The 20,597-nt window shown below is 41.9% G+C and overlaps 1 protein-coding gene across 4 annotated transcripts in view; it reads left to right on the top strand.

The window, feature by feature from the left end:
- Window positions 1-20,597, top strand: part of LOC144677193 (disco-interacting protein 2 homolog C) — a 589,517-nt gene that overhangs the window by 406,703 nt on the left and 162,217 nt on the right. For 2 of the 4 annotated variants that reach the window (XM_078537398.1, XM_078537382.1), the window contains exons 10-11: window positions 1,819-1,929; window positions 10,612-10,686. In XM_078537398.1, coding sequence (XP_078393524.1) covers window positions 1,819-1,929; window positions 10,612-10,686 — 186 coding nt within the window. The remainder of the gene's footprint in view (window positions 1-1,818; window positions 1,930-10,611; window positions 10,687-20,597) is intronic. The other 2 variants (XM_078537402.1, XM_078537389.1) reach the window with 1 other exon arrangement.

Below are 20,597 nucleotides of genomic sequence, written 5' to 3'. Positions count from 1 at the left end.
TCGGTTTTGAATGTGGGTAAGGCATGTGTCTGCAACTCTCGCTTATGCTTCCAAGGAGCTTTTAACGCACGTGCCAATGGGCATACCCTTGTACCTCGTCTCAGCTGACAAGCTAAACTAAGTGAGGCTGTCATCAGCTTCACTTGATGTAGATAGGAGAGATTATCCCTCTAAGCCCATGAAGTCTGGAAGAAGCAGATGATCCTAACAAAACGACAATGGCTCTGAAGGCATACACTAGCAAGATGTGCGACACATCTAGGGGACTCTTGTGACGAAGCAGGCTTGTGGCCAGTCACCTCGGAAAAGATTGGGACCTTAACGATTATCATCCTTTACTTACCAATGAAACCTAGTCATAAAATGCTGTTGCTTCCTGTTGAAAGGACTTTCATAACATTGCATCCAACCTTGGGCAAGAGGAGGGAATCTGAAGAAGTTGATAATTGCACAACATTCAGCTCCATCCCCAATTCAACAGATAATGAGGCAGTCCATACAAACATCCAGCAAGACTGGGACAGCATCCAGGCTTAGAATGATAAGCAAAAGTAACATTCACTCTTCGCAAGTGCCAGGCAATGACTGCCTCCAATTAGAGAGAGTCCAATCACCTCCCCATGACATTCATTGCATTATCAGCACCAAATTCTCCACCATCAACATCCTGGGGGTTGCTGTTGGACAGGAACTCAACGACATAACCACCATGATTATGAGAGCAGGTTAGAGGCTGGGTGTTCTGTGGTGATCGACTCACTTTCCGCCACTGCCCACAAGACTTCCCATTTTCAGGAGTGTGATGGAATACTCCTCTGCCTTGATGGCTGCAGCTGCAATAACAGTCAAGAATCTTGACACTATGCAGGACAGAGCGATCCACCCAATCAGCTCATCGACCACCTTAAACACCTATTCCCTCTGTCACTGGCAGACTTTGGCTGCAGTGTGCATTTTCTATAGAATGCGCTGAAGCAACTCACCCAGCCTTCCTTGACAGCACTTCCGGAACTCTCAACCTCGAACATCCAGAAGGACAAGAGCAGCAGGTGCATGAGTACGCCAATACCTCAAACTTCCCTTCCAAGTTTCACATTATCTCGACTTGAACATATATTGCTGCTTCTTCATTGCTGCTGGGTTAAAACCCTGGCACTCCCACCTAACAGCACTATGGGAGTATTTTCACCATGTGGACTGCAGCGGATCAAAACGCACTTTTTCCAAGGGAACTAAAGACATGCAATACATGTCAGCCTTGCCAGGATGCCAAATCCTGAGGATTAACACTTTTTAAAAGATGAGACATTAAAATGAAGCCCTATCTGCCCACTTGTATGGTCGCGGTGTACATGCACTAGATGGACTGCAGCAGTTCAAGAAGGCGGCTCACTGTCGGCTTCTCAAGGGCCATTAGGAATGGGCAACAAATGCTGGCCTAGCCAGCAACGTCTACGTCCCATGAAAGAATATAAAAAATAAATTCCTCGAACTATTTAAAAAAAAACAGGAATTCTCTGATGTCTTGCCAACATTTACCTCTCAAACAGTACCATAGAAACAGATTATTTGGTCATTCACCACTTTCCAGTATTACAACAGTGGCATACTTCAGAAGTATTTCAGCTGTGAATTTTTTGTAGCATCATGAGCATGCGAAAGTTGCTACATAAATGCACCATTTTTTATTCTTTCTAAATTCACATTTGGTTTAGCACGTTCTAAATTACCTGGAGTAGACTGATAATTCACTTTTTTTTCAATATTAGAATTTACAATTTTGCAGTATTTTAAGCTGTCTTTAATATTTACCTTTAGGTGGCACTTGTTTTTCCAAACAATGATCCTGCTGCTTTTATGGTTGCGTTCTATGGTTGTCTGTTGGCAGAGGTAGTTCCTGTCCCTATTGAAGTGCCCCTTACAAGAAAGGTAAGACTTTTGTTTTATAAAACACAGTAAGTCTGCTTTATTCTTTGGTCATAACCGTAGAAGTACAGACAAAAATCACCTTAAAATGTGCGGAAATTAATTATCCAAATCACTACTCACCAGTTGTAGGAGGTCACCGCCAGTCAATGATCTAATCTGACTCAAGTCATCTTTAACATTATTATTTCCCCTATTCCAGTTATTAATTTCCCAGATGGACTAGTTTGTGAGCTGTAAAAACAGGAAGCGCAGCTTTGTCAGCGTTTGTAAGGAGAAAAGAGTACTTAACATTTTGAGTGTAGATTATTTGTCATACTGGAATTGGAAAATGAAACAACCCATTTAATGCAACTGAACAAAATAAAGGTAGGACGTGGTAGAGAGGTTGGTGGTGCATGGAGATAAAGATTTATCAGAGTATATGCAAAGAGGTTCTGCTGAAAACCTAGAACTAATGAAAAATGATGGAAGATGTATGAAAAGCAGTAAGTTATAAAAATGTTAAAATCAGGAGATTGGTTAATCAAGAAAGGCTGTAAATGCAGGAAAACTACAATGAGAAAAGGTGGTTCTGAAAATTAACAGCTTGCTGCTGGATGACAAAACAAGGAAAAGTAGGCCAACAGCCTGAGCTCACACTCCTTCCATTAAGATCAAATAACGTTGGTATGTCTTATCCTGCTTTCTTTAGCCTTCCACTGTTTCCCTCTTTGCATTATTTCTACGCTGCATCTATTGTGAATTGTTGCAGCTCTTTCTTGGACCTCTGACAAGTTTATTATCAATTCCAAAATTTAATTCTCTTAGTTCTGAGGATGTTTCTTTCCCCTCTGGTTAAAATGCAAGCGCATGATGAATAAGGCATTGTTACAGCCCCCTGCTGAAAAGTGAAAGTAACAAAACTTGAAGCAAAAAAGCTGCAGCTGCTGAAGTCTGAAGCAAAAGCATAAAATGTCTGAAACACTCAGTGACTCAGTCAGCATCTGTGGAGATAACAGACAGATTAATGTCTCAAGCATAGATTCTTCATCAGACTTTTTGTGTGACCAGGGATTAGCACCTGAAAGATTAACTTGCCAGCTCTCTGCACAGCTCTGATGTGGATAAATTTGAATTTGGCAGAGGATGAGATGAATGTTTTGTGTACGTTGATGATTGTTAATTGGAAGTATGACTATACACCACTGCATCAAGTTAACACCTTTGATGTCAACTTTGCAGAATAGATTTGCCAGAGAAATATCCACATAATTTCACATTACCTTCTTAAATTATCCTTAATCTTTGCATTTCTTACAATGGTATTAGTTTTCTGGGATTATCTGACATAATTTAAAACACATCAAACATTACCCCTGTTTCAGATATTTTTACCGTATTTTTATAAACTCTGAAAATAACGCCACATATTTATTGTTACTTCTGTTTAATAAATGCTTGCCTGAAATTTCTTTCTTTGTATGTTACAACTGAAGTATGTGTGAACAACAAGTTGGGAAAATGTTGTTTACATTTACTGTAGAACCATTAAAGATAACTTGAGTTGAAATGCGATAACATGCTCCAAATTATTACAAGCTTGTTTGCAGTAGTGTGAACAGGGGCATAGGTGATTAAACTATATATAATGAACTAGCTGTGCACATGATAGAAATTAGCTTCTATAGAAATGAATAAAGGAGAATTCTGAATTTAGGAAAACTGTACTCTTCCAGCATGGGCTAAACAGTTAAATGGAAGTAATTGCAGCCTAATGAAGTTCTGCATACTTTAATACTTAATTTGTTGACCTATGGAGCCTCAGCTAATGCACCTTGAACTGTGTCAGCTGTGGCTCAGTTCATAGCACCCTCGCCTTTGAATCAGAGGGTTGTGGGTTCATGTCTCACTCCCGGAAACCAAGAACTGTGATTGTACTCAAAAGAGTTGCAATCTGTGACTGTTGATAACTCGAAAGAATTTTTTTGAACTGAAGTTCTTCTTACTTCCTAATTTGTTTTTTATTGATAGATGCAACTGTAAAGCTATTGGTCTACATTTGCTCCAGAGCATAATTTGCTTCAAGCTATAAAACTTGGTTTTATTTTTGGGAGAAGCTGCCTGGTGTCCATTCTTATTGTGTAAGCCCAGTGAATGTTTGAAGGCTGTTCTACAATAGGGTGCACTACACCTGAGGCCTTACTAAACCTGTGCACTTTCTAGCAGGAATCACTGAATATATACTTCTTCAGAGTCATGTCTGCTCCTCTTCGGGGGCTCGTGGACAACTTTTCTAATTTCTTGTATAATTTGAGGCCTTTGTGAACCTTTTTCTGCACGGCATGAACTTGATTCTGTGAGCAATAGGAGTGAGAGGATGCTTAAGGGTGGCTAAGGGAATTTGTGTATAAACTCAGTAGTGATTAGCAGAGATCTAGCGGAGTTTAGGGGGGCACCAAAGATGTTAATTTAGAGGGAGATCCAGGACCCCTATCTTGGAACCCTAAATTTTTTAAGGCTGCTCCATGCTGGAAGAATGTTGCATCTTAAAAAAAAAGTAAATGTAGTTTGAAACAAAATAGTGTCTTCAGGCAAGATTTTCTGGTTTGTAACCGAGCACTAAAATAATTAGATTATGGGATGCTGCAATTTTAAATGCAAGTTTTAATTTTGTAGCTTCTTTTGGATCAGAGCTGCTATATTTCAAAACAACTTACTCATTCCATGAGCATTGTTTTTCATTCTAGGCAAACACTTGTGTTCTTGATTTCAGACAGTTTAGCTGAGGTGGATGACTGTAGTTAGCACTGGTTTACCCTTGCTGCGAAGTTGTAATATAATGCCTACTGCAGTGCCAGGCTCTTGCTTTGTCGCATTATTACTGCATTTGGTTTCAGTTTGTGAAAAATTAAGCTCTCAAAACTAAAACGACTGATCTACAAAAGATTGGACCATAATTACGCACCATCTGTTTCCCACATATTGCTTATGTCCCACTGGGACAGAAGTGTTATAAATAAATTATTAACTAATCTGATGTAAAATTATGTCTGGAAATTATTCCATTTTAAATGTAACAAAGTGCTTTTAACTGTCACTTAAAGTAATCGGAACTCCCAAGATCAGAACTTTTTTTTTTAAATTACGCAGCTGTGTACTTGCCAACTGTTTCCAAGCTCTCTCACCTTTGCACAGTTTCATAGCTTCTCCCGTTTCTTTGAAGATAGTGAAACTTACTGTTAATACTTTCCCCACCCAACCTCCCCTCAGCCTTCTGCCATTCTCCTGTCCTCAGACTATCTTGCTGTGGCCCTGCTAACATAGGTGTTCTCAGTGGAGGCATGCTCAATGTCTTCACAGTCCATGCATACACAACTCAGCATTGCTGTGTGATAGGTACAGATAAGTGAGAGAGAACCCCTCACCGAGTGTATATTAAATAATGCATGTAAAGTTATCCCTATAATATGTGCACAGACCATAAACAGTAATTGCATATATATTCAAGCACAATGAAACAGGTTCCTGGACAGCTTGAGATTAATTATTTTATGTGTTGTAATTTTATATTAATCAGTTACTTCAGTACTAAAAAGGCAAAGGCAATTCGAAAAATGTGGAGATAAGCTTATTGGTGTTAGGTTGGAAAACTATATTAAAATATATGATTGTAGACAATCAATGACTGGCATTTATAGAAGAATTAACGCATGATTTGCAACAAATATACACTAATTTAAGATACAAAAGCCTCAAGGGACAGGTAAAACTATAATGGGGACTGAGGAAATAGCAGAGATATTATCCAAATACTTTGTGTATCTGTCTTCATGGCAGAAGACGCAAAAACAATCCAGAAGAAACAGGGAGCCCAGGGCCTAGCGAGAATGAGGAACTTCAAGAAATAAGACTTGAGAAACTAATGGGGCTAAGTGCCGACAAATCCCCTGGGGCTGTCAACCCTGCATTCTAGGGTTTTAAAAGAGGTAGCTGCAGGGATAATGAATGCATTGGTTTTGATCTTCCATAACTCCTTAAATTCAAGACCAGTTATGAAGAACTGGAAAGTAACAGACATAACCTTGCTATTTAAGAAAGGAGGAAGAGAGAATATGACAAACTTATAGGCCAGTTAGCCTAACATCAGTTGTAGGCAGAACGCTAGAATCTGTTATTAGGGATGTTGTAACAGGGCACTTAGAAAATTATAATATGATTAAGCAGAGTCAACCTCAATTTATTAAAGGGAAATTGTGTTTGACAGATTCTTTTTCTGTAGCGTTTTGAACATGTGGCTAGTAAGATGGACAACTGGATGTAGTGTATTTGGATTTTCAAAAAACATTCGCACAAAACTAAGACACATAAGATTGGGCATAATGTATTAGCTTGGATTAAGGATTGGTTGATGTACAGATAAAATACAGTAGGAATAAATGGGACAATTTTAGATTGGCAGGCTATAACTAACAGGATACCGCAAAGATCAGTACTTGGGCCTCAGCTATTTGAAATTTATATTAATGACTTGGATGAGGGTGACTGACTGTAATGTGTCCAAGTTTGTTGTAGGTGGTGAGGAAGGTGCAAAAACAAAGGCGGAGTGATGTTGGCCCATTGGATTACTGGGCAAGAACCTGGCTGACGAAATATGATTGAAATGTGAGGTTACCCATTTTGGTCAGAAAAATAAAAAGGCAGAATATTTTTTGAATGGAAAGAGGCTGGGAAATTGATGTTCAGAGAAACCTGGGTGGCCTTGTATGTGAATCTCAGAAAGTTAACATTCAGGTACAGCAAACAATTAGGAAGGCAATGGTATGTTAGCTTTTGTTAAAAAATAGGACTGGAATCTAAGAGTAAAGAGGCCTTACTATAATTATAAAGGGCATTGGTGAAGCCACACCTGGAGTACTCTGTGCAGTTTTGGTCTCCTTACTAAAGGAAGAACATACTTGTCCTGGAGGGAGTGCAATGCAGGTTCACTAGACTGGTTCCTGGGATGAGGGGATTATCTTCTGAGGAGAGATGAAGTATACTGGGCATATTCTAGAAGTTTAGAAGAATGAGGTGATCTAATGGAAACATTTAAAATTCTTAAGGGACTTGCAAGGGTAGATTCTGAGAAGATGTTTCCCTTGGGATCTGGAACATGGGTTCACAGTCTCTGAGTAAGGAGTTGGCCATTTAGGACCGATATAAGGAGAAATTTCTTTACTGAAAGGGTTGTGAATCTTTGGAATTCTGTACCTGAGAAAGTTGAGAATGCTCAGTTGTTGAGTATATTCAAAAAAGAGATTAATAAGATTTTTGGATGCTAAGGAAATTAAGGGATATGGAGCTAGCGAGGGGAGGTAGAATTGAGGTAGAAGATCAGCCATGATCTCATTTAATGGTGGAGTAGGCTTGAAATGGTCAACTCCAGCTCTTACATCTTATGTCTTAATGATGTGCAAAGCAACAGCCAAATTTCATTGGGAGCACTGTGTTTAATTGTTTAATTCTGCTCACCACTCCATTAAAAAAAGTAAACATAGATGCATTGGAAAGGGTCCAGTGAAGAGCATATGGCTGAATCCCATTTATAAAACAGGAGAATCTCAAGATTTACATTCTATAAGTAAGATGGTTTGTGCAGGGAGAAAGAGGAAATAACTACATCAAGGGTATATTAAATGGTATTAAAGGTAAAACCAGAATAGTAAATGGAAATGGAAAAATTAACACTGGAAGACGTGACATTTGAAACAAAGAAATGCCAAATTAAAACCGATATTAGGAACATTTTGTTCAGTGTGATAATTACTTCCTTGCAGAGTAGTAAAGTTGGAGACATTTATTTGAAACACAGTAAATGCGAAAAGAGTTAGGCTTGTGGAAAAAGCATTTTTCATTCTTGACTGTTCTTAGGTTCTTGCACAGATCGAGGAGAAGAGAACTAAAAGACATGATTATAAGCTGAGGAAGCCACAAACTAACCTTTAATGTGTGGAATAACTTCTTCAAAACTAGATGATTTATGGAATTTGTTCCCACTTGGAGAAAAGGCTGTCACTCGCCGATTCAGGGGAAGGGTAATGAGAGTGAGGTTCAGGGTAGAAAAAAGATGAAAAATTGATTCTTGATTAAGTTCTGGATGACTGAACAATCTGGATTGGTTGAATGGCATTTTATAATTTCAATATTCATATGTTGTTTTCTTCTATAACAACGTTATAACCTCTGCTAGGTAACAAAGAACCTTGCACGAATTTAAAACTGCACTCATTTGCTTTTGTGCCCAAATAGAGCTTGTTAGATTTGATGTATAATTTATTTTTGCATATTAATGCATATTCAAATTTGTAGAATCTTACAATACAGACACAGGCTATCTGGCTTATCAAGTCTTTTCTCCACACGAATACCCAGTCTAATCCCAGTTCCTTCCTTGTTCCCCATATCTTGTCTTATTCCATTTTCAACTGACTACTGAATCTAAACTTTTTTTTAGCAAATATCTAATTTCCTTTTTTAACCACAAAGATTAATTAATCTTGACTCTGTTGGTGGGGGGTAAGGGGAGAGAAGAGGATATGTGGGGGTGCTGAGTAAGGAGAGGAGATAGAGACGTTAGGCACATTGGGGTATGGGGATGTGGGTAGAGCATAACGGGCAAAAACAAATTTGCCCGTTTTACACTTTGCCCGACTTTCTTTTCCATTGAAGCCTTTACCATTTGGGAGAGTAGTCAGATATGTAACTTCCTTCTCCCTGTCATGAAAACAGGCAGTGAATGCAGACTATTCAGTCCTCATTTACCAGGTGGACAAATATTCTGGATCCTAAGCACTATACCATGGATATCAAATTGATTGGATATCTATGTACCGCAGCATTATCTCATACAGAATACAAATGATGACTGAATCGCTGCAAGCAGAATATCATGATCAACTAAATAACTACTCATAACGCTGCTGATCCACCTTGTCACCCTTAGCTCTGTTACAAGCTATCAACTCGCTTGCTAATAGCATGAAAGCAAATAACCTGTGATGGTGTCTGTCCACCTTTAACACATCTACTTGCTAATAGCAAGAGCACATAGGTACTAAACATGGTAAAATACTAACAACCCTCAAGGAAAATCTGGGACTCAGTCATCATAATCGTGAACATTTATTTCCTTTAGTTAATGCAATCCCATTTGGTCAGATGCAGAGATGACCTTTGGTCCCTAACTCTGTAATCCAAAGCAAATAGATGCAGGTGGGGTAGTGCTATTGTAAAATAGTCCACAAGGCCACTTGAACATTAAGTTACTTCCTGGTCATGCTGGGAGTTCAACTTTCTCAGTTGGCTGGGATGCAGGGACTGTAGGATTTTCAAGTAGTTTTTTTTATTAGTAGTGAAGTGAAAAAATCTGTACCAGTTAAAATCCATGCTGGGCTATGTTTATTTTAATTATAAGTGTTCCCTGAGCTCACTGCTGCAACTGCCCTTTTCTAACCTTCCTGCTCCCATCTCCAGAGCATTCATACTTTTTCTCTGTCATTGCTTTCCCCTCCTCCTGGTATCACTTTCCCAATTTTTCTATGTCCCCTTATCAGTTCCAAGATCCTCACACCCATGATCTTTGCTCCCAATGCATTAAGACTACAATCTCCTCACCACCCCCCAGATTCTAACATTATACCAATGCATATTCCGACATATTGTCCCAAACCTAAGAATACTTATACCATGACTCAAGGACTGCCATTCCCAAACATCCACGCAAGACCACCTTGTCGTATCTTACCACTTTTCTCCTACTATTCCCACACCCCATGACACCTCTCGCACTCCTATATCTCGCAACTGTCCCCAGTGATTTTGCATTCCAGCACCACCTTTCACAATAGGGAAGATGGTGGCGTAGTGATAATGTCACTGGACTAGGAACCCAGAGGCCAGGCTATAATGCTCTGGGGGACATGGGTTCATATCCCACCACAGCAACTGGTGGAATTTAAATTCAATTAATAAATCTGGAAGATAAGCCTAGTCTCACTCATGATGACCATGACAGCTATTATCGATTGTTGTAAAAATCCATCTGCCTCACTAATGCCCTTTAGAGAAGCAAATCTCCAGACCCATAGCATTGTGGTTGGCTCTTGACTGCTCTCTGCAATGGCCTATCATGTCACTCAGTTCAAGAGCAATCAGGGATGGGCAACAAATGCTGGCCTTACCAGTGACGCCCACATCCCATGAAAGAATTAAAAAAAACAGAACTCTCATTCAACATATCTGGACACACAAGACTCCACCGCTTCAGCATCCCTCCACCCAGAAAGACCTTATAATAATTCCTGCATTCCTCATTACCATATTCCTCTGTCCCTAGTTGACTCCATCCCACCCTTCTAATCTCCCCAGATGATGGATTCACCATGCCAACATTATCAAACCTCAATTATGGCATACATAATCCATACAACACGATCTTCGACCATAGAACTTTTTTCTGTAGCGTGGGATTTTTTAAAACAGGTAAGAGGCAACAGCAAATACAAACAAACATGTAGTCAAGGACACTGATATATACTTCTTACACAATAATTATGGAAACCCAAAACTACATGAATTCTCCCATAATACTGTGTAATAAAAACACAATTTGACTTATTCAGTCACCATTAGTCAGTGGCCCTGATAATGTATTGTACGTTACAGGAGATAAAACAACGTTTCCTCCGACTCACCGTGAGCAACGCCATGGGAGATCTGCTAGCTTTAATAATAAAAATGGTATGTGTGTGCACATTTCTTGTCTGTCGCGTCACACTTTGTGTCACAAATATCGGCAAATTATTTTAATCAAATTTCTTGTGGCTAATTGGCGCAGATCCATGTGTTTTTTTGAAAAAACAAAGTTAGTGCAGTATTTTGCACTTTATAGAAAATACCCCCACCAACAGAAAACACTTCAGTAATTCATGAATGTCTGTGCCTTGTAAAGAGAAAATCATATTTTTATTGTATGTTTATTTGCAAACCGAAGACCAATTAAACTCCTGGTTGACATTAACCCTGCTAAGTTCCTTCGCCAAACTATCAATACTCCAATTAAACTGAGGCTCTTTTTTGGAACAGGTTCTAAAAGAATTATAGAACTCAAGTCTTAATCATGTGGTAACCAGCCAGAGAGAAGATGGCACAGGTTTTGGGCACAATTTCTCATATCTCCATAAATATACAAATTATGCTGTTGGGCTGGAGAAGCCAATGTCACATCTTTGTTGACAAAGAGAGTAAAGGATAAACAGAATAACTACAGACCAGTTCATCTAAGTGTTAATTGTGGGCAAATTCGTTGGATCCATAGTTCAAAGGTTGAAGGATTTCAGTTACATGGAGAGACTAGAGAAGCTGGGGTTGTTCGCCTTAGTGCTGAGAAGGTTAAGGAAAAATTTAATAGAGGCATTCAAAATCATGAACTATTTATAGAGTAAATGAAAAAACTGTACCCGCTGGCAGAAGGATCAGTAATCAGAGGGCACAGTTTTAAGGTAATTGATAGAAGAGGTGAGACATCTTTTTACATCGTGAGTTAATATGATGTGGAATACACTGCTTAACAGAGTAGTCAAATCAGAATCAGTTACTTTCAAAAGGGAATAGGATAAATATTTGAAGCAATGATATTTACAACAATATGGGGTAAAAATCAGAGGCGTGGGACTAATTGTATAACTCTTTCAAAGAGCTGGCACAGGCTGTGGTCCAAAAGGCCTCTTGCTGTGCTATCAGCTTCCATGAAGATGTAATTAATGAGCAAATTAGGTAAATGAGATTTAACCAAAAGTAGCCAGCATGGGTTAATTAATGACAAATGTAGAAATTTATTTTTGAAGAGGTGACATTCAATAGCTCAAGGAATTGCAGCTGGTGTGGTATACATGCGTTTTCATGAGGTGTTCACTGAGGTATCTCACGAAAGACTTATTAGAAAGAAAGGAGTAAATTCCATGGATGGAAACTTTGCTGACAGTTGGGCTGAACACTTGGATTGCAGAAGGGGCTGAACTCTTGTACCCCAGGCCTCAGTGCTGTGTCTGCTTTTGATCTCAATATATTTGAGTCACCTAGGTTTGAACATAGGGAACACAATCTCAAAATTTGTTAATGAGACAATAATCGAGTTTGACAAACAGTGTAAATGACTGGAAGGGAGGTAGGTTAACAGAATGGGGAGTCACAATTATTGTGGATAAGTGTTAAATAATACATTTTGGGAGGAAGCAGAAGGAATTGGAGAATACACTTAATGGAAGTCACCAAAGGTTGTGGATAAACTGACGGACCAAGAGTTCAAATACATAATTTCCTAAAAGTGAGATTTCAGCTGGATAAAACTATATGAAAAAATTAGAGTTAATAAGATTTTGAATTTTATGAATAGGAGAATAAAGTGCAAGAATACAATATTAGGTAGAAACTGCATCACAAAAACAAGGCATTCAGATCAGCCAGTTGATGTTTACCCTCCACACTAATCCCAGCTGTCCATTTTTTTTCCTATTATTCTTTCCTACAAATGCCAATCTAACCTAATCTTAAATGTTGACATGTGGGTGAAATTTAACATCAGTGGGCGTGCATTTACTTCAGTGGAAAGGTAAACCGGCTACATGTATACCTGGGGGAGTGGTAGCCACAGTACTTTGCTATTGCCAGTATTGCATCCCTGCCAAAGTTGAGTTTCACCCCCATATCCATGATTTCAATCACTAGCTTTAGTAGTGCATTCCAAAAGTTCCCAATCCTCTGTGTAAAGGTTTAAAAAAAGGAAAGTTTTTCTGCCCCCTGTCTTAACTCTTGTGTTATTAATCTTGTGTTCATGTTAAGTTGTCCTAGACCCCTGAATCACCTTCACATATTTGAATATTGCTGTTAAATCACGTTGTTATTTCTTTTGTTCTAATAGAGACCAGCCCCAAATTGTTCATGTTTTTTTCTTGTATTTTTTCTTCTTACACCAGGTGGTATCCTAGTAAATCTGCACAGCACCCTCTTCATTGCATCAACATCATTCCGATAGTGTGGAGACCAAAACTGTACATAATACTCCCACCTTACTTAGGTTATATATAAGTTGAGAATTTTTTTAATGGCCTTACTCACTTGATGTGCTGCTTTTAATATCTTGTTTACGTGAACCCCCAAATCTGCATTTTTTCATCACCCACCTTTATCCCATTTAAAAAAGTAATAATCAGATCGTTGTTCAGAGCACCGTAGGATATTGTAACACACAAGAATTAAAGTATTGTGTGACGTTTGTAGAAGGGATGTTGAAGTACTAAAGAGTATGCAGCATAGATTCATCAAGCTGATGGCAGGGATGGGACATTATAGTTATGAGCAGGATGGATAAAGAGGAATCAGTAGATGTAATATATTTGGATTTCTAAAAGGCGTTCGATAAGGTACCACATGTGAGGCTACTTAATAAGATGAGTCTATGGTGTTGGGAGTAGTAAATTAACATGAATAGAGGATTGGCTAACTAAAAGAAAACAGAATTGGGATACGGGAGGCATTTTCAGGATGGCAACCTGTAATTAGTGGAGTGCCACAGGGATCAGTGCTGGGGCCTCAATTATTAGCAATATATATTAATGACTTAGATGAGGGAAGTACTATCACCAAATTTGCGGATGATACAAAAATAGGTGGGAAGGCAAGTGATGAGGGTGACACAAGGAGTCTACAGAGTGATATAGACAGGTTAAGCGAGTGGGCAAAAAAGTGGCAGGTGGAATATAATATGGGAAAATGTGAGGTTATGCACTTTGGCAAGAAGAATAGAGGAGCTGAATATTATTTAAATGGAGAAAGACTGCAGAAGGCTGCAGCACAGTGATTTGGGAGTCCTTGTGCATGAGTCCCAATAAGCTAACATACAAGTTCAACAGGTAATAGGGAAAGCAAGTGGAATGTTGGCCTTTATTTCAAAGGGAATGAAGTATAAAAATAGGGAAGTCTTGCTAAAACAGTACAAGACACTAGTTAGACCACACCTAGAATACTGTGAACTGTTTTAGTCCCCTTATCTAAGGGAAGATATACTGACATTGGAGGCAGCCCAGAGAAGGTTCACTTGGTTGATTCCAGGTATGGAGGGATTCTCTTATGAGGAGAGGTTGAGTAGGTTGGGCCTGTTTTCATTGTAGTTTAGAAAAATGAGAGGCGACCTTATTAAAACATATAAGATTCTTAGGGGGCTTGACAGGGTAGATGGTGAGATGAGGAGGAATTTCTTCTCTGAGGGTAGTTAATCTGTGGAATTCTTTACTGAAAAGGGCTGTAGAAGCTGACCTGTTAAGTATACTCAAGGCTGAGATGGACAGATTTTTATTTGATAAGGGAATCAAGGGTTATGGGGAAAAGGCAGGAAAATGGAGTTGAGGATTATCAGATCAGCCATGATCTCATTGAATGGTGAAGCAGACTCGATGGGCTGAATGACCTACTTCTGCTCCTACATCTTATGGTCTTATGGAGAGACTTGAGATAATAGAACTACTTCCACTGGATTTTATTGATCTCAGAAATTTCCTATACATTGTGTGGTTGGAGCATGGAATACTTTGTGGAGCAAAGGACTGAACACTTCAACTTTCAAAGGAAAATTGAATAAGTTTTTGGAGTTGGGGCAGGTACAGAGCTATGTGGATAGGAGAGCAGTAAAATTACTTTTTATCACTCTAGAAAAGAGTAAGCGCAGACCAATGGGCTGAGTGCTCTCTGTGCTGTTACCTGGTTTGATTCAACAACAGCTAGGCTGTCTTTACCATATTAAAGAGACATGGAATCAAATAGTGTGTGTAGGAACAGGAGTAGGCCAGTCAGCCTGTCAAGTCTGATCCACTATTAAATCAGATTATGCCAATCTTCCCTCTACTCCATTTACCACCTTTGATCCATATCTTTTGATATCTTCTCTAACAAAAACCTAATGTTCTTATTATTGAAGCTTTCAATTGACCCAGCATCCATATTCCTTTGGATTAGAGTGTTCCAGATTTTGACAACCCTATGTGCTTTCTGATTTCGCTCGAGTGGCCTAACTCTAAATCTAAGATTGTATCCTCATGTCCTTGGTTCTCACCCACCACCAGAGGAAGTAGTATCTCCTATATCAAACCCTTTTGGCATTTTAAACATCTCAATTGGATCATTACTCAACCTTCTTTGTCTGACTCCACTCCAGCCTTGGCACATCTGCTGAAACCCGCATGCTATCCTTTGTTACCTCTAGACATGACTTGTCCTAACATCTCCTTATGTGGCTCATGTCAAATCTTGTTTGAAAGCAATTCTATGAAGCACCTCGGAAATATTACTGCCTTAAAGCCACTGTATAAATGAGTGTTCTGAAGCAGGCTTGTCCAGCCTTTTCGCTTGGGGGTCATGTTTCCATTTTTTTTCCCCTCACACAAGGGGCTGAAGAGCAAATTATGGAAAGATAAGGTTTAGCGCAACATTAAACATGAATTTCAAAATGAAGTTGAGGTATGAAGAAAAGAAACAACTGTCTGATAAAGTAACACCAAAGCAATAAATTGATCATTTAAAAAATAAGTAATTAATAAAGATCACCATGAGTGTGTGTGAGGGTATAGGGTCTGCTTGTCTGGCTCACTCCCAATCTCCTGATGCTCACTCATTCACCCTCACCCACTGTGTGAGTGGGTGTGATTGTGTGTTGGTGTGTGGGGCTGAGGGTGAGTGGGAATCCTGCAATGGTGCGTGAGTCAGATGAACGCACACACTTCCCACACTCACTCATTCTCTCTCTCCCACACTTACTCGCCCACTCTCTCTCCCCCACTCACTCGCCCACTCTCTCTCTCCCACACTCACTCGCCCACTCTCTCTCTCCCACACTCACTCGCTCACACTCTCCCACACCTACTCACTCACTCACTTGCTCCCCCACATCCCGGGCAATGAGTCTCTTCACCCTCACCACGCACCCCACACCCCCTCAGCACCATCGCATCCAGCCTCGCCCCATCAGCAGCCAGCTTCCTCCCTGACCCAGCCCGTCCCGGCAGCCAGCCTCCTCCCTGACCCGTCATGACAGCCAGCTTACCCCCCCACCCGGCCCATCCTGGCACCCAGCTTCCTCCCCTATCCGGCCCATCCCAACAGCCAGCCTCCTCCCCCACCCAGCCCATCCCAACAGCCAGCTTCCTCCCCCACCCGGCCCGTCCCGGCAGCCAGCCTCCTCCCCCACCCAGTCCACCCCGGCAGCCAACCTCCTCCCCCACCCGTCCCGTCCCGGCAGCCAGCCTCCTCCCCCATCCAGCCCGACCCAGCAGCCAGCTTCCTCCCCCACCCAGTCCACCCCGGCAGCCAGCTTCCTCCCCCACCCAGTCCACCCCGGCAGCCAACCTCCTCCCCCACCCGGCCCGTCCCGGCAGCCAGCCTCCTCCCCCATCCAGCCTGACCCGGCAGCCAGCCTCCTCCCCCACCCAGCCCGACCCGGCAGCCAGCCTCCTCCCCCACCCGGCCCGTCCCGGCAGCCAGCCTCCTCCCCCACCCAGCCCGACCCGGCAGCCAGCCTCCTCCCCCATCCAGCCCGACCCGGCAGCCAGCCTCCTCCCCCACCCAGCCCGACCCGGCAGCCAGCCTCCTCCCCCACCCAGCCCGACCCAGCAGCCAGCCTCCTCCCCCACCCGGCCCGTCCCGGCAGCCAGCCTCCTCCCCCACCCGGCCCGTCCCGGCAGCCAGCCTCCTCCCCCACCCAGCCCGACCCAGCAGCCAGCCTCCTCCCCCACCCGGCCCGACCCGGCAGCCAGCCTCCTCCCCCACCCGGCCCGTCCCGGCAGCCAGCCTCCTCCCCCACCCGGCCCGTCCCGGCAGCCAGCCTCCTCCCCCGCCTGGCCCGACAGCCAGCCTCCTCCCCCACCCGGCCCGGCCCAACAACCAGCCTCTTCTCTGACCCGTCCCAGTAGCCAGCCTCCTCCCCAACTTGGTACGGCATGGCAGCATTTTGAAAACTGCCTCCGGGGTCCACAGTGGGGGACTTTTTGGCCCACATGAGGCCCGCAGGCCTTGCATTGGGCAAGCCTGTTCTAAAGTCAAGGAAATACAACCGAATTTATGCAACCTGTCCTCCTAACATAACCCTTTAAGCCCCAGTGCCATTCTGATGAATCTACATTGCACTACCTCCAAATCCCCAGCAACCGCCAGCAGCAGCCACGTTCCAGAAGTGAATAAAAGAAAAATCATTATATCCATCCTGAGATAAGGTGTCCAGCAAGAGGTTTCCTTGGTCAAACATGGGCAAGGAAACCTCCTGCTGATTACCACATACCGCCCTCCCCTTCAGCTGATGAGTCAGTATTCCTCCATGTTGAACACCACTTTGAGGAACATTGAGGGTGGCAAGGATGCACACTGTACTCTGGGTGGGGGACTTCAATGTCCATCACCAAGAGTGGCTCGGTGGCACGGCTACTGACCAAGCTGGCCGGGTCCTAAATGACATAGCTTCCAAACTGGGTCTGCAGCAAGTGGTGAGGAAACCAACTAAAGGGAAAAACATACTTGACCTCATCCTCACCAACCTGCCTGCCACAGTTGCTTCTGTCCATGACAACATTGATGGGAGTGACCACTGCACAGCCCCTGAGGAGATAAAGTCCCATCTTCACACTGAGGATACCCTCCGTCGTGTTGTGTGGCATTACCACTGTGCTAAATGGGTTAAACTTTGAACAGTTCTAGCAACTCGAGACTGGGTATCCATAAGTTGCTGTGGGCTATCAGCAGTAACAGAATTGTACTCGACCGCAATCTGTAACCTCATGGCCCGGCATATCCCCCACTCTACCATTACCATCAAACCAGGGGATCAGCCCTGGTTCAATGAAGAGTGCCGGAGGGCATGCCAGAAGCAGCACCAGGCATACCTAAAAATGAGGTGTCAACCTGGTGAAGCTGCAACTCAAGACTACTTGCATGCCAAACAGCATAATGAGTAACTGATGGACAGAGCTAAGCCACTCCACAACCAATGGATCAGATCTAAGTGCTGCAGTCCTACCACATACAGTCATGAATGGTGGTGGACAAATAACAACTCCACAAATATCCCCATCATTGAACCCAGCACATCAGTGCAAAAGGTAAGGCTGAAGCATTTGGAACAATCTTCAGCCAGAAATGCCGAGTGGATGATCCATCTCGGCCCTCTCCGAAGGACCCCAGCATCATAGATGCCAGTCTTCAGCCAGTTCGATTCACTCCATGTGTTATCAAGAAATGGCTGAAGGCATTGGGTACTGCAAAGGCTATAGGCCCTGACAATATTCCAGTAATAATACTGAAGACTTGTGCTCCCAAGGTACTTTGTCCAAAAAAGAGTGCTATACTGCAAATGGGAGCTGATCAAGGCTTTGTGCAACTGAAGCATAACTCCTTCCCCTTTGTATTCCAGCCCCTTTCAATAAAGGCCAAATTTTAATTAACCTTGCTGATTATTTTTTGTACCTGTCCACTAGCGATTTGTAATTTGTGTACATGGTCTTCCAAATCTTCATCCCTTCACAATTCCTAGGCGCTCACCATTGAAAAAATATTCTATTTGTCTTTCTTAGGTCCAAATGAATTATCTTACACTTGCCCACATTGGAACTCCATTTGCCACAATTTTGCTCACCTACTTAATCTGCTATGCCGCTTTGTAACTTACTGTGTCTCCTAACTTAATGCCACCTGTAAACTTGGATAGACAACTCTCCATTCCTTCATCCAAGTAATTGATAAATATGGAGAAATGCTGAGGCCCCAGTACGCATGCCTAGGAAATATGACTTTTTACATCCCGCCAAAGTATGTTTTCTTTATCCCAATCTCAGTCTCCTACATCACTATGTCCCTACATTTCTTTGCTTTATTCGAAATGAATGATATAAATATGTTCTCAAACATGCCATGAATGGTACTATGGATGATTCACTAATGCACATCATGTGTTGGGCCTAGTGCAACAGTCACATAAATTGTTACACATGAACTGATTGTCTTAAATATACACACAGAACAGCAGCAATTAACAACTTGGCAGATTGCAATCAAGGAACATGTAGTATCTTTAAAAAAAAAAGGAAAACGTAGTAATGCTTGGCAGTTTGGCTACAATTGGCCTCAGGATGTGCTTATTCACAGCACAATTAAACCTTGTGATTTTACAGGGAGAGACCATTTTAAGCACAGGCCCACATTAGTAGCAGAATAATACATTAATGGGGTACATGGTATAACATGACTGTCCTTATAAAGAATCAAATGCTTTGACTTACAATGAGTAATGCTATGGGAAATCTACTCTTGAATCAAAAAATATTTAATGAAGAGATTGAATGCATTGGGGCAATTCTTTGGTCTGTCAGTCTGTTCAGCCATGCAATCATGTTGGTGGATTCAATTTTTTTTCCCAAGTAAGGAATCTCTATTGCATGAAAATAATAATTGGTACGAAATGTTTAGACTAATGGCATCTTTCCCTTAGGTTCCGAGTTCCCTTAATGTTCATTCATGTCAACCTAGCAATCCAGAGATAGTTATGCAGTTATCTGAACATTTGATAACATTTATTTTTCTGTTTTGATGCAGTCATTGGGCTGAATTTTCCTTCAATTTACTTCCCGTTTTGGGGGAGTGGGTGGGGCGGGGGTTTATGAAGTCAGATGAGTTCTTGAGGCTAGCATGTTAAATTCATTACTTTAAAAAAAACTAGCTGAATTATTCTTCAAAAGAAAACATCAGTGCCCTTTCATGGCTCCTTGTAAAATAGGATCAAGGAATGCAGCTAACATCTAAACCAGTTTCCCACCTTACACCCCAAATAATTAGTTGCACTATATAAATGCTGCCTGCTTTAGCCAGCTCTGTTCAAAGTACTGATTTGGATTGGAAACATGGATTTCTCAATAGGGATCCCTCTATTCTCATCCTACAAAAAGGTGCAGGTTAAGCATTGGCAGGTCTTGGATTTTCCAATTGGAAGAGGGGTGGACAGCGCAATGGAGGTGTTCGACTCTAGATTTGGCCGACTTAGTGGGGAAGGGGACTGAGCTGGAAACTGGGGAATGTTGACATATCTGGTCTGAAGGTTGAACCAAGAACCACACAGACATGTTATTGAACCCTGGAGACCACAGACAGGTGATAAAGCATCCTGAGAGTAAAGTGGAGGTGGATCTGCAAAGCCAGGTTGGCTGTCTTCGAAATGATTTGGGAAAGGGGCAAAATCACTAGTGGCTTTGCCACTGAAGAGGAGTACATGAAAGAGGCTCGATTAGAATTTTTAGAGGGAGTCTCTTCCCTAAGCTTATTTTACCCACCTATCACAGGCTACAGATTCTGAAGGTTGGTGACTCAGAAGGCTGCACTTTCTGAGGCTATTTGGAAAATAAGCCAGGAACTTGGTGAGAACCTGCAACTCACTTCAACCTGGAGAGCAACACTATACCTGACAACAACATCACCACTGCCCTAAATTTCTTTGCAACTGTATCCTTCCTGACAACCTAAGTGTTCTTTGCCACATTAATCAGGCGATACTTACCCTTTCACTATGGAGGTCACAGGTGCTCTCTTCAGGAGGGCCATGCAATTCATATCCTTCCCAAACAAAG

Source organism: Cetorhinus maximus, chromosome 3 (genome assembly GCF_964194155.1).
Source record: "Cetorhinus maximus chromosome 3, sCetMax3.hap1.1, whole genome shotgun sequence".
Classification (NCBI taxonomy): Eukaryota; Metazoa; Chordata; class Chondrichthyes; order Lamniformes; family Cetorhinidae; genus Cetorhinus; species Cetorhinus maximus.
Note: the sequence above shows the minus strand (reverse complement) of the source record. Positions and strands in the feature narration are given on the sequence as shown.